Source organism: Cuculus canorus, chromosome 7 (assembly GCF_017976375.1).
Source record: "Cuculus canorus isolate bCucCan1 chromosome 7, bCucCan1.pri, whole genome shotgun sequence".
Lineage (NCBI taxonomy): Eukaryota > Metazoa > Chordata > Aves > Cuculiformes > Cuculidae > Cuculus > Cuculus canorus.
In genome coordinates this window covers 13,823,571-13,838,358 of record NC_071407.1, presented here as the reverse complement: position 1 = coordinate 13,838,358, position 14,788 = coordinate 13,823,571, and the positions used below count along the sequence as shown (strand labels likewise).

The window sequence follows — 14,788 nt, the reverse complement described above, 5'->3', positions numbered from 1 at the left end:
ACTGCTTGGAAAAGGCCTTTCACTGCTTCATTTTAAGCTTCAGAATTACCCGATTACCCTCCATCTCTACCCAGTCTCAGATGGGCAGGTTCCCCTGCACCTTGTGGTCCACCTGCTGCATTCCCAGCCATCCGCTGGCACGTCCCAGTTGCAGGGGTTCCCACAAGCGCTTGTTTTGCTATGAGTGGAGCAGGGAAGCTGCTCCCTGTTTGCAGATGCACACGCAGAGGAACAGTTTAGAGCAAGGAACATGGCACCACCCACACACACGGCAAACATGTAGACGGGATTCCAAACACACCTGCAAATACCAGCCCCGTGTGGAAGAGATGGTATTTCTCTTACAGCTCCAGCAGGCTTACAGAGCTCAGGGCTGATCTGAAGCTTTGCAGCAGCTCCAAACAACCGGATGGGACATTGAAGCAGTGGAAAAAATAGCAGCCAGCTTGAGCAAAGTTTCCAAAGAAATCTGTGGCCACGTGTGCCACTTCTGGGGTGAGAGGTGCCAGTCCTCGCAGCAGCTCCCCATTGCAGAGATCTGGGTCTGCTCAGTGCCTGCGCTGTGCTAGCAACACGATGAGCTCTGGGCTATTTTTTTTCCCCCTTGCAGATGGAGACACAGCCAGCTGGGGCCACGGGAAGCCAACTCGCACTGGCTGCTTAGCTCTGAGAACTGAATTCCATAGGCGTTAAAACCTCCAGAAATGCCCTATGGATTCAGTTCTGCAGCTGGGCAGCAAATAAGCCTCAAACCTTCTGGAAGAGAGAGCAGCAGTGAGCTGTTCCTACAAGGCACGTACAAGTCTGCTCCCACATAGAGACGAGAGCATGGATGAAGGTGAGTTACAGCCACCCCAGGAAACCCTGTAGTGGGAACTGCTTGAGGCAGTGGCTGTCACAGGCTTTCCCTCAAGGGAAAAAAAGCACAACTGCAACATGTTTTGTCCCATCTAGAAGCAAAATGGCACTTGAGAAAATAAATACATTGCTGCCTCCTGATGTACTGCGTGCAATTGTAAACCTCTGCTAAAAATACACATTGTCAGAACACAGCATGGGTGTGCCCAGCAATCTCCTGTTCAGAATCCCGGCAAGGAAACCAAAGTCATGGAGAAGACAAACAGGACAGGACAGGTAAAGCTAAGGATTGTGCCTGCTCTCTCCCTGCAAGCCACAGAGATGTTCCCAGCAAGAACATGTGTTTTGCGGAATCAAACCCTATAACCCAAAATGAGTTATAAAGCAGGTATGTTTATTTCCAGTGCTGGGGTGCAAGGGGATTCTCCTCCTAGCTTGCACACCATATAGCTTAACAAGCAGCTACTTATAGCGTAAAGATATGCATAGGTATAAGCACCTACTACATATTCATACCCTTTCCTTGCTTCGTATTAAAATTAGTTCTGGAAAGTTCGCTACAGTCTTGTGCCTGCATAATGACTCCTGATGGTCGTGGGTCGGGGTCTTAGGGATGAAGTAGGAAGTCTTCCTCGGGATGAATATATTTCTTTTTGAACTTTGCACAGACTCAGTCTCCTCTGGCTGTTTTCAAACTCCTGAACCAAATGCAGCAGCTTTCTGCATTCCAGTGCCCACTCATCAGTAAACTGCTGCTAGCTGGCTCCTTCATTATCAGCTTCCAAGGTCTTCAAGGCAAACAACGCCAAGCTCTAACAAACACTCCCAGCCGCCTTGTCTGCTTTTGCACATCGCATGTATTTGGAGAAAGTTTTTGTGTAGGTAACATCCTTTCTTTCCACCCACCCATCAGACACCTCTGTGAGACATTGGCTGTCCACTTTGAGTTCTGGTGACGCTTCCCACTATAATAGAGTGCAAAGCTGCCACCAGGAATATATTGGCTGGAGGAGTGGTATTTGGGACAAATTGCCCAAGTCCCGGTAATTTACACAGCATCTGATCATCTCCATAGGGCAAACCCCATCCTCTCCCTGTCCTTGCCTAGAAGAGCTGAGCCTGCCTCAGGATCTCACCTAAACCAGGTCCTTCCCAGCACCTGTCCCCTGGCAAGAAGCATCCAGCCCTGCTCTGCACCTACAGGCGATGGGAAAGATACTCCTCCAACATCCCAGAGGGGTGCACTGCCTGCAGAAGGATTCAACGCCTGGACTCTGGGTTCAGTGCTTAAGCCACTGCCCAGAGGAGCAGCAGCTGCTAAAAGAACATGGAGTGAAATGTCAGTGCTGCAGCAAGGTTGCCAAGACCTGGCCAGCAGATATCTAACCGCACATCTCTACCGGGGCAGGATGTCCTCCTTAGCCAAGGAAGAGTGGAAAAAGACAGAAATGGCTGCATTTTTCCTATACTGGGTAACCAAAGGCAGATTTAATTAGCCAGCAGTCATTACTAGAGACCTTTTCCAGCCCATTCAGTAGGCCCCATGGCTATCACTTGCAACACTACTGAGGATCATCAGCTTGATCTGATGTTTCTGCAGCAGTTTTTCCGATTCAGCCTCTTTGCAGCTTTATCTGGCAGCAGAGTTCACCCATTTCCAAGAAGCCAAGGCGGGAAGGGGCAATCAAGATAGTTGCAGACACATTTGGGCAATCACTTACACAGAAGCATCATATCAATTAAAAAAATAATCTACATACTTTGACTTCACAACAATTTAGAGCCGCTGACAGACTTCAAGTTCATCCTCACAGGCTCTCTCCTTTGCTATGCAGGCAGGGAGCATTCCCTCCTGCAACAGGAGGTCTTTCTCCCACATAGCAAGTCAGGAGGAGAATGCAGTGGGATGGATCAGGTCCCCTATCTCTTCCAAAGGCTCAGAAAGTCCTTACTGCCCTCCCAAAGAGAAAGCTGTCAGGCAACAAACTGGGGCAAGGCAGAGCACTGCAAGCAGAGCTAGCAGAATAATCCACCACAGATGGGTAACAGCCACACTAAAGTCATCCATAAACTTGCAAAAAGGAGTCAGATCAGGTTGCAAGTTGTTTACAGGAGACACCACTGTCAGGTCACTAAAAACTAGAAACAAATAAGCATTTGCATTTAGGGTCTTTTTATTGTTTATTTGTAATCATTTAAAAGGTACAGAAGTTTGCAAGCAAGTCAGATTCAGCCCCTCATAACCCTCCAGGTACAACTCTGAAGCCCACCCTTCCAAGGGACCAAGCTGTGGAAGTGCTGTGGTTCACGCAACTCCAGTAACCTCACTGGAGCACCAGGACCTCCACCAGAGCAGAGTCAGACCAAGAGCAGAACACTCAGGCAGAAATTTCAACAAGGACATAGACAGAGCTGAGCATCAGGTTACCAAGTGTAAGAGTATGGGAACACCACTATCTTCTGCCAATGTGTAGGAAAGTGCTGTGTACAGGCATCACACAGTAATTAAGTGCAATGGTACGATCATAAACGGTGGTGACAAGATACACAGACAACTGCTCTTTACAGTGTTCAAGAACCCTCCCTCCAAGGCCTGCACTGACCCCAGCCTGGAGAAGATCCCACTTTGATCTCCTTAACCAAGTGCCAGAAAGGGAGCCAGCTTCCAGGATCTTCCCTTGGTCAGGCTCATCTTCTAATCAAGGGCTGCTGCCTGGAAATCCCCCCACCAGATTGCGACTACTCAACCAAACCAGTGGAAATCAAATGTTCATTTCAAAAAACAGGACCAAACTGGTGGTCAGACACAGTCTGCCACATGGCTTCTTCACCGGATGGGCATTGTGCAGACAGGATAAGGCTACCATAAGCTTGTGGAGGGTGGGGAGCAGCTAAAAGCCAACAAGAGTGCTAACATCTTGCCAGCTGCACCAAGAACAGCTGCCAACTAGCTCCCATGCGTGCTCCGGAGCATCTGTCCATTGGGTGACTGACTACATCAACGCCTCAGTTTCTTTTTCTTCTTACGGTTCCGATCCTCACTGCTGTCATCTGCCTCACTAGCACTTGGGGTCACAATCCGTTGAATGACTTCTCTCTCCACTGCATATTCCTGCTCTCCTACCTTAGGGTCTCCCTTGACCAAGAACTCTCCTTTCCGGTAGGTTATGGAAACATTGGTCCGTGGGTAGGTGCCATAAACCCTCCGGAGATCATCCTTCACAAATTCTGGGAGGTTTTTCCTTGGTCCAAACACCTTCCCAAGCTTCCCCCATTGAAGCTCTCCTCTCATGGTGAAGCCTTCTGGCCACGTGTCTCGATACTGATCTGACCTCTGGTAGGCAGTGGAGGGATAGTAGCTTGCATAGGGATTGTAAAGAGGGATGGGGACCAAAGCAGGCAAGTGCCAGGTGTAGTATGGACGGAAGCAGGGATTGGAAGCACTGTAGAGATGATGATACTCCACCTGACCTCCCATATAGTCAGGGTAGCTGTTCCGGTCCATGACAAAGGTGATGGGTCGGCTGTAGAAATTGTGCATGTGGATGGGAGGGAGCATCATGGAGCTAGTCATGTCTTCTGCTCTCCCAGTCTGCAGTGGTGGGTAGGCGTAGGCAGGAGGTGGGTAAAACTCCCGTGGCACAAAGCTGGACTGGTACATGGTAGAAGAGCTGGGCTTTTACACAAGGGACATTTCTCCAGAGCGGTTGCCAAGTCTTAAAAGCTGCGAGGACAGTAGTGGAAGAGAAACAAATTACATTAGTTACATACATTCCTGATTGAATAAGGAGATATGCCTAACACTGTAAGTGTACCAACTCATTAATCAAAGGATGTCCCCATATCTGCCACTTGCAGGGGCAGTTACACACCAAGAACAAAAGCAGAACCGTATCAGCAGCCACTAACTGCTGCTTAGCAAGACTCATCATTTAACCCAACGAGATCACAGAGTTACAAGGATGGGAACAAGTTGGCACAAAAACCACTGAGGAGAGAAAAGGTGGCCTCTCTTCCTCGTGATGTGGCTCTGCACTGCTGGAAGGCAGCAAGACAGACTGCAAGCAGCTAGAGACCCTTAAGCAGGCTTACAAATGGGGAAGGCAAGCACAAATAAGAAGTCCATAAACAAAGAAAGCAGGCAAAGAAAGGAAAAAGGACACAGCCCATCCCTGTTGAAGTCATTTCATCTGCTATCCTGCTCAGACAGGAGATAAATAAGTCTTCAACTACTCTTGACTCTTGCCCCTTTCTCCCAGAGCCCTGCTTCTATTCTGATAAGCAAACAAGGGCTATGCCTACCGCATGTTCCTGGAGCAAAATACATATCTGTTTTCTCTAACAACTTCTCACATAAGGGCATCTCATTTTGGACTCACAAGGTATCATTCACATTGACATGTACATTTGTCTTGAGCAACTCTGACCCACAGCCAAATCTGTTCCTAGCCTACCCTCACCGGACAAACCAAGCACTCTCCAGGGCATTAAGCAATGTCCTCCCATGACTCATTATCCTCCCCACAAGGGCAGGAAGGGAAGCTGTGTGTAGCATGGTTCTTTTTCAAAAGAGTTTGCTCCCAAGGACAGGAAAAGACCAGGCACAGAACTGAAGGCAGTAAGTGGGTTTTTTTCCCCATGGATCTCAGATCCCAAAAGCTCTTTTTGCTTTAGCCTTAACTACAGAGTCATCTCTCACACAGGTGTGGGCCAACAGGGTAAAATGAAACTCATCCCTCAGTTCAGCGCTTTCCTTTAGCCTAACAGGAAACCTGGCAGTCCCCTAAGAACAAGCTCTGCCACAAGCAACGCTGGGTACTACACAATGGAGGTTTTTCTTTTTCCAAACAGCACAAGATATTCCTGTCACTTGATGTTCACATCTGCACTAGCTCAAGCCTGCTTTTGCCATGAGTGCAGAGCTAGAAGTCTACCCCTGTGCAGGAGAAAAGCACTAGAGTACTCAGACATGACCATGCCTCTGTGCTTGAGGGCTCCTGAATTTCTCTTCCAGAGTTTGCATGACCACCCTGAAGAGCTCCTCCTGCAGCAAGAAGCTCCACTGCACCTCATTTGAGCACGCTTCATTAGATCTTTATTGAAAGGACACTATTAGATCATTCCAAACACTCCACCTGCCTAAATTGCTCAGAACCACCACAAGATCCAGAGGGGTATTGTATGCTCGTGTCATCACAAGGTGGGTAGATGAAATAAATGGTCTCTTAAAAAGAGTCAGTGTCTCTTTCATTCTGGTTCAGCCCTACATCTCTGCTAAGATCATTTACATGGATCCTTTGTCTTCCAAAGCAAGTGATCTGCACAGAGAGCATGCAGCTATTGCATTCATTGAGTGAAATGAAGTGCTGCTCCACGCTCATTTAGGGCAGCCCCAGAGAAGCTGTTATCTCATCTAGATGATGACCAGCTCGTGCTCAAAAGCTGCAGATGGTAGATGGCCCATCTACTATCTGCTGTAGCACACTGCATTTCAGCCAGCAGCATCAGTGCTCCCAGGCCTTCCCTGCAGCCACAGGAGAAGGGGTGACAGGCTGTCTAAAGCACTCAATTTTTTGCACCAAAGCAACCAAAGCACAACTATCAATTGCTTTGATTTTGCACTGAAAAAAAAAAAAAGATAAGGGAAACAAGCTGGTGGTTTAGCCAGGCAGGATATCCCACAAGACAAGGCAAACTGCAGAGAGAAGAGAAGAGAAGAGAAGGAATGAGATGAGGATTAAGCAGGGCTAGAGGCGCTCCAGGGCAGCATTGTCACACACCCAACCACAGAAGTGAAGACATTTTCCTGGAAGCAGATCACCCCAGAGGAGGGTGTTGACAGCTGACACAGTGTGGACAATACTTCACAGACCCAGAGGAAATTTGCAAACCCATCAGGGCAAGCCTTGGCTCTGCCTGGCTTTGTCTTTCCTGCGCTCCACTGCACAGCTGCCTGGAACTGCCCTTCCCTGCCTGCTCCCCAGCATCCAAGCACCAAAGCTGTGGGACTGCCCCAGCACAGGCTTGCCTTCACAAAGCCAAGGGCTCAAAATCCCAGGTCCTGCCTTGCAAGGCACAGTGCTGCTCTGAATCATTAGCTGTGTACTGTGTAGATGTTTTGGTCTGGAGGCACAGGTTCATGCCTTGCCCTACAGGGCTGCAGCCTTCTGCTCCCAGGAGTTGACAAAATGGTTTATCCCACTATTACACCAGTGCCTATTGTTTGTATTGACCTTCAGGCTGCTTCAGCTCCCAGGAGTAGGTTTTGGGAGACCACAACTAGTGCAAAGGACTCTGCAGGGATGAGCTAGGCTGTGACAAATCCATGTGTATCGGAGGAGAGGGTGATTTGAGAGCACCAGTACCAGCTTGCCTGACCCTGTCTCACACTCACTAGGAAGTGAGAGCCAGTAGTGAGCAGTGCCTTCAGTGAAAGCTGGGTTTGCCAGGAAGGCAACCATTTGTTAGACCATCTGATGATCAGAAGGCATTAAAAGCCACATGCTTAATAAGTAAACCCTAAACATTATCTAGGGGCACCCCTTAAGAAAAGGGTCCAGCCCCAACTCGTGCTCTTTTCTTCACCTGCTCCTACTTCCCACATTTCTTTCATGCCAGCAGCTGCCCTGGTTTTAGAAGTCAGCATAGGACCAGGAGAAAGGATCTGAGCTGATCGGTTTCTTCAGGCTACCATCCACTTTCTTCCCTTGCTCCAACTTCAAGCTCTGCTATGCCTTCATCCATTACCTGACACCTGGATGTCCTGAGCAGGAAAGGGCAGGACAGTCCTTAAAGCTCAAGCTGAGCTCTGCTCAATGCCTCCTTGGTTCCAAGAGCCCACTAACAGCCATAAACATACACCAGCTCCTTGGTGGTACAGACTGAAAGGATGGACAGGCAGGCACCATGCTGTACCTGGGAGCCAAGCCTGCCCCTGCCAAGGTGGGAGCTGTGGCTGCCAGCAGGGAGCAGCAAGGAACAAACCCAGTAAGAAAGGTGACAGCAAGAAACAAGGCAGCGTCTCCCTTCAAGCCTTTCCAGCAGTTTTAGCCTTGCTGCAAAAGGGTTCAGCGACACTTGGCCGTACCTGAATGAGAAGGCAAAAAAAAAAAAAAGAAGGCCACAGCCAACTGAAATGAGATCCTTGTGTCTGGTTTGCAAGAATATGATCCTTCAGACTCTTCCCAGCCTTGCCAGATCTGACTCCAGCAATTCCCTCACTCACCATTCAGCCATCTGGCAGGGCTTCTTCCTCCTCACACGTCTTGATGCCAGTTGAGGAGACCGACACCACAGTTCCTAAAATACTTTATCTGCTGAGACAAGTGTGCTCAGCAGCAGCCGACTCAGGCAGAGTTGCTATGGAGCAAATCAACCCATGTTTGTAATACAAAACCAGAGAGTACATTTGATAGTTCAAGCACAGAGAAGATTTTGTTTCACCACTCTATTATGCAGTTACCACAGGCAATGAATCCACCACTAATTATATAGAAATGCTCAAGGCTGATAGGGCTTTTCTGGTATCTAAAGCAGCAGAAAATACTTCCTAGCATAACAGAAGAGCATGGAGAGCTTTCCGTTGAGGTAGTCAGGGAACACAGAAAAACACCATGAGCTGCAGAAAGCAGAGGAAAGTATTAATTTTCAAGTCCACACCAGACTGCACATCGTCTAGAAGAGAGATTAAAGTGAGATTGACTGTAGCATAGGCACAGACCAACATACAAGGTGTGCTACAATATCCAATGTGTGAAGCTTCATACAAGCACCTCACATGTGTGGAGAGATTGGTTTCACAGTGACCAGCAGTTCAAAGAGCATCACCAAATCTTCTGTTCACCTGAAGCAGCAAAGTTAGCCAAGTCCTCAGGTCAGGCAGGCAGATTGACCAGGTTTACATGCTTCCTTGGGGAGCATGCTGAAAGCCAACACAACTGTAGAGACATTCAGCCCACAGGAGAGGACATTGACATCTATTTTACTCTAAGACCCCATCAAGTCTATTCTTGCCTCATGCCACTGCCCAGTCATTAGATCCCAAACAAGGGAACACAGAAATCCCATTAAGTTATCTTTCCCACTTTGCAGTTCCACCACCCAAACTTAAGGCTGTTCTTTCTGGTTTTCTTCTAGTCCTGTTCTTCTCCCCACCCCACAAAAACCACAAATCTGTTACTGCTGCAACTCCCAAGGGCACAGGGATGAATACTGGAAGAGCAACATTTTCCCCCTAGCCAAGGGATGAAGAAGTCATGCGTTATTTCCAGTTAGTCTCTCCATTTTGAGCAGACTCTGCAAAATTGTTGCCTTCTGATAAAGCTTTGGCAAACCACTCCCTTAGGAAATAAAAATTAATAAAAAAAAAACACAAAAATTCAAGGACTGTTCTGGAAGTGAGACATTAAAACCAAACCTACTCAAATAGAGTTTATCCCCACAGCTCTGGTGTCAAACATCCCACACTTATCCTGCATCCTAGTAGCTGGAGATGGGGCACAGAAGATTACAACAAGAGTTTCTTATTTTCCCTTGTTATTTGTCCCCTGCCATTGCCAAAATAAGATCATGCTGTTTGAGGACTTTGAAGAAAGACTCCCCCAGGAGAAGACTCCCAAGAACTTCTTGGGGAGGTGGGAGAGCAGCACAAACCGCTGACTTGCATCACTACAGCTTCACTCTTCCACCACCACCAGTACTGATCCATAGGACACAGGCATTTGGCTGTGAAGGGTTGCGCTTGCTCAGCCAGACACACCTGGCAGCAACACAGGAATTCAAGGAAAGTGCAATAGCTTGTTACAAGCTATGGGCCCATTTGGGTCTCAATTTTCACTTGGGGAAGCAGATTCCCACACCAATGCTGATAAATCATGGAAGCACTTCCAGATTTTGCACCCCACCCCTGAAGGTGAAACAGCACCACAGGTTTTTGCTCCAAACTAAAAGAAAAGCAAATGCACACTGTCCCAGCAAAGCACTCCGAGGAGTGTTAAGTAGTTCCACAAGAGGTTACTACATCATGCTCAGTACAATAAGGGGCCACAAGGCAGTAGATGATTAATTCTGCTTCAGGTTGGTACCTCGAGTACCAGCGCAGTCACAGGTTTCTGCACACAATTCGTTTTCTGTCAAGCCACAGCACACGTAGCAATAATCCATTTCCTACAGGCATTGCTGGCAGTGCCTATCAGGAGCCAGGCAGCTATTACACACCAGTGTCTCCTTACACTGATCCGCTCTTAGGTATTTCCAGACGGAACGTTTGGCAAGGCACAACACGCAGCCTCTGCTTCTTAGAAACAAAGGGGTGAGGCTGTTTGCCATGGGGCCCTGTGCTGTGTAGTTGTTACAGGTAGAGGAAGGTAACAGATACTGAAAGCAGCTTGAAAACAGCCCATGAGGGAAAAAAAAAACCACGAAGTACACACACACCACTTTGCAGAGAAGAGCCAGTACTTTGAATGAAAGCTTAACGATTCCTCAAAGAGCAGTAAAGCTACCGGGTGGAAAGGGTTTGAGGGGGATTAGAAGTGTCACACATCATTAGTAGAAACAGGAGAAACCTACCAATCCAGACTTTTGTCCTAAAAGGAGCTATTTCTACAGATCAAAGAAAGCCACATCTCAGATTAGTGGACAGATCTAGCTCTCGGTGAGGCCCCAGCTTGTCCCTGGGGTGGAGAACTGGGCAGGAGCAGTGGCTGAGGGGCAACACCCTCACCTTGGCAGCAGGATGAGCAGACCAGAAGTCTCCAGACTGGACCAATTCTTCACTTGCTCATCTCTGAACCTGTCTAACAGAAATGTAGCTTTATGAGCACAGCTGAGGAGCCTGGAGCAGCCCTGAACAGCAGGGCATCAGCCTCTAGGCTTTGTAGAGCGCAAAAATCCTGGTCTACTGGGCTCTTCAGCCAGGAAGACGCATGTTTGCTCCTCTAGCACATTGACTGGCATCAGATGAAGTTCTGCAAGCAGCCTCATCCCCTTCCCATCCCATCTCCACTCACCCAGTCCAAGGAATTCCCTCAGCAACCTAGAAATCTGACCCTGCCTTCACCCCCACAAATAGGAGACTACTTCACTGTCCAAATTCTTACAGCTGTCTGAGCCAACTGAAGAGATGCCATAAGCACAGCTGATACCAGCACTCCATTCAGGATGTACAGCCATGAGGACCTCAGAAACACCAACTCCCACTTCATGAGGTGCAAGCTGCCACTCTGCCAGGAGGACATTCACGCAAAACCTACTGCACTTATGCTCCCCTCCAAGTGGTGGGCTCAAAACCACCTCCCAGCTCTTGCACCAGGAACAACCCCTTCAGCTCAACCAAGAAGTAGGATTTCACTTCTGAAGCCATAAGACCCCAGTTCTCACCGTGCTCCCTCTGGACTGTGCTGTTACCAGCACACCGTGGAAAAAACAATAGCTCCAGCTGGCACCAGTAACTCCGGAAATAGCAGCTAATGCTTATTACAGGCAGTCACTCCTTACATAGTCCCTTGAAGGGGGAAATTTGTTTCAACTATTCAAAGCAGCATTTCCAGAAAGCACTGAAACCTAGTACAAGTCTGGCATTTATTTCTGAGGTCTGTGCAAAGCTCAGTCTCTGTACGAGGTCAAAACCCCGGGAAAAGCCGTAGTCGTCACAGAGCAAGTCTTTGCTTGACTCTGATGATCTAAAAACCACTCCCTTGCATAACTCTACTCAAATAGCAGTCAAAATGCAACTTGCTGCTGAAGAGAGGTTTGGAACAGCCCCTCCTCCTACTCCCCCCACAACTGCTGGATAACACAGCAGGCCTGAAACATCCGCATTGCCAATAATAAAACATGGCGAGTGCTACTACAGGGTCCCAACATCAGCAGGCAGGGCTCTGGAAACCACCCCTGCCTGCTGTCAAAGCACTCCTGACACTGTCAATCGCTCCAGCCTCTCCCTGGTTAGAGATGTCTGCTTCACCAAAGTCTGGATTCTGGACATACACACAACCTCTTCCCCCCCTCCAAGATTTGTCCTTTCTTGACAAGTCCTCCTTTTCCCATGGTATTACTTGCGTTATTAAAGCTACCACCACCACCAGTCTTATCTTCCTAGTAACCACTGTAGCTACCCTTTGCATCAGGTCTTCCTCACCTGAGCTCCAAATCCCTGTGCCCCATTGTCTCAGGATCTCAGTCTGCACTACCGAAAGCTACCACCTTTTTCTGATTGAAACCCTTTTCCAGAGAGAGCACGGTATGAATGGCTCTCATTTTCTTAATCGAGAATATTTTATTATAATGCTTACAGTCCGAAGGATGCCCTCCATGTTCAAACAGCCTGCATAAACAGATCTCCCTCCTCCTTTCGCTCAAGTGTTCATCATCTCTATCTACTCCCTCTCTTCTTCAAAGAGGATTTCTTATCAGTTAGCTCAAGATCCCAAACTGGGAGATCCTTGATGCCCACAGTTGTCACTTCAGAGCCCAGCTCTCCCCCTTCAGGCTGCAGTCTTGAGACAACCAACTCAAGAGTAGCTTCTATCAATTACTCACACCAATAAGACAACTGAATGATCAACAACCTCATTAACACATCACTAGTATCTCAAGGTTATCTGTATAACTTTGCACACAACTATGAAGCTATAGTCAAGTCTTACAAACCCCATGCAACTGCTATTGAGTTACAGGCACATCACCCTTCCTTCCCACACCACTCAGTACTTTAGGTGTAAGTCCCTTTGCTCTGCCCTCCCACACCAAGTCCCTCCAAGATAGACCTGATGGAAAGGTTGTCCAAGGAGCATCACCACTCCAGCATCCCAGGGGCATTGGGTTCTCACGCTTCACTACCATCCACAGTTACTGGCGCTCCTGCAGTCAGCTGCTCCCACCTTCATTCTTTCTTCTCATTTTATACTTTATACTCTTGTTGCAGGATCCACTTTCTTGCCATGCTCATGCCTTCCTTCCTCTGGTCTTCTCCTAAACAGTCAATCCACTTCCAATTACTTCTTCCCCGCTAGTCTCAGTTTGCTACATCCATAACCAAATCCAGCATTTCCAATATCAGTATATGGTATTACTGATATGGTGCAGGTGGCCTTGCAAGGTTCTGCCCTGCAAGAGTTGCTTCAGGCACCCCTATAGTTATCTGGCTCCTCTTTGTTATATAGTTTTTACTTCACATCCTCCAAGACAAATTATCCTGCTTTAGCCTTGATTCCTCTGCCTTGCTCTAGCTAACTACGGGCAATTTATCTCACACATAGACAATTTACATAGCAGAGCAATATGTTTTGCACACTGTTTCTGTACTTCCACAGCATCCTGCTCTCCCAGCTGCTTGATTATCAGTCTTTGCCCTTGACAAGTTCTCGGGAGAGCCTTCTGGTGGCCTGCAAGAGGACTTAGTAGCTACGCAGCCTAGCTCTCCAGAAGGACTTCACATTGACAGTGAGTTTCTTCTGACTGTTGACACAGACCAGTGTCCAGTATCACAGCAAGCCATTTGCATTTTAACTATTTTTAAAGACACTTCGATCTCATTCCTGTGCATCCTGCATCAAGGATGTATATTTAGAAGCAAAAGAAGTCATCACTTCTTACGTGCTTGTACTAAGTTCTTCTCATGGGACCAACACCCCAAAAGCTGGGACAGGGCAGGAAACACGTTAACCAGACTTCAGGGTTTTATTACACATCATCCTTTCAGCATGTAACACCATCTTCTGCTACAGCAGCCACGCACACTGCATTTCTAGCTTAAGTTCAAACACCTGAGCTAGAATTACCCATGGGAATACTGCTCTTTTTGCATCCCAAGGCAAACAGCTGCAGCACCTGCTGATCTAAGACTTCAAAAAGAAAAAAAAAAGCCAAAACCTTATTACAAAGAAATCCAACTACCTTCTGTTATGGTCTTTAGACAACACAGAACATCACTTACAAGTAGCATCATCGATTTTTTTAATAGGAATCAAAAGGCAATCTTGAGTTTCCAAGAACACAATCACTCAGAGAGGCCCTTTATGTCATTTTTTCAAAGGAATGCATTTAAAGCCTATCATCACAGAACAATAACAATTTACATCAGTATCTTTCACAATCAGGAGCTGCTGGGAAAGTTACAGGCTAGAGTGCTGCCATAAATCAATGCCCCAACTGAGTTATGCTGTTGTACGTGGGCTTGAATCTACTAGATAAAAGAGCAGATGTGCTAGGGCGTAAGAGACATCGCCTCCAGAGGGACTTAAGCATTTGTTTTCAAAAAGCCAAGCAGAGCGCAGAACACCTCAGTCATACACCACTACTGCAAACATTTATGCTAGTACTAGTGCCGCTTTGCCATTGTAACTGCTAAAACATTGCAACACAGACCAGTCTTCAGTCATAAGTGCAGCAAGCAGAGAGACATTTGTTTAGTGTGCATGTACTCACATCCTCAGAAAAAGCAGCCAAGAGGATACCTTCAGTTAACCGAGGAGTAAGAAAGAGCAGGATATGCAACCTGATCTTAAGAAAGCAGCTTGCTTTCTACAGTCTCTTTTCACTGACATACATTAATGACCCCAACAGAGCCAAGAGCTGCACTAAGATACCACATCACACCCTGCAGAAGCTTTCCTGTAGTAACCAGGGCTGCAATACCTGTCTGAACATGCCTCTGTAGTTACAGAACACAACAGGAAACTCATTCCTTCAGCAAACACACTACATGCTCAGACAGGGAGCTTTAAGCCTGGTTGCCCATAGATTACGCTACTAAAGCTAATGCAAGGTACATGCCTTAACTAGTGAGATGCCTTACAGAAAAAAAAATAGACCTTGGACATAAAAACTCAGACATAAGAAGGACAAAGAACGCAGGTAAAGGAACAGTTAAAGTCAGCATGTGAAGCCAACATGGAAAGCCTGAAAATCACTCACCAGAACTTCAGGT

The 14,788-nt window shown here is 47.4% G+C and overlaps 1 protein-coding gene across 2 annotated transcripts; it reads right to left on the bottom strand.

Annotated features, from left to right (window-relative positions):
* Positions 1–721: 721 nt before the first annotated feature.
* Positions 722–14,432, bottom strand: C7H10orf95 (chromosome 7 C10orf95 homolog). Of its 2 annotated transcripts, none has more exons than XM_054071742.1 (2): positions 14,287–14,432; positions 722–4,582 (listed from the first exon to the last, which is right to left on the bottom strand). In XM_054071742.1, exon 2 carries the CDS (start codon positions 4,517–4,519, stop codon positions 3,857–3,859), a length of 663 nt encoding a protein of 220 aa, XP_053927717.1. In that variant the 5' UTR covers positions 4,520–4,582; positions 14,287–14,432; the 3' UTR covers positions 722–3,856. The 2 variants fall into 2 exon arrangements, with proteins under 2 accessions (XP_053927717.1, XP_053927718.1); XM_054071743.1 differs by lacking the exon at positions 14,287–14,432 and adding an exon at positions 11,239–11,339.
* Positions 14,433–14,788: the final 356 nt, after the last annotated feature.

Coding starts and splice junctions, on each gene's coding strand:
- C7H10orf95 (XM_054071742.1), bottom strand. CDS start 4,519: ATGTACCAGTCCAGCTTTGTGCCACGGGAGTTTTACCCACCTCCTGCC.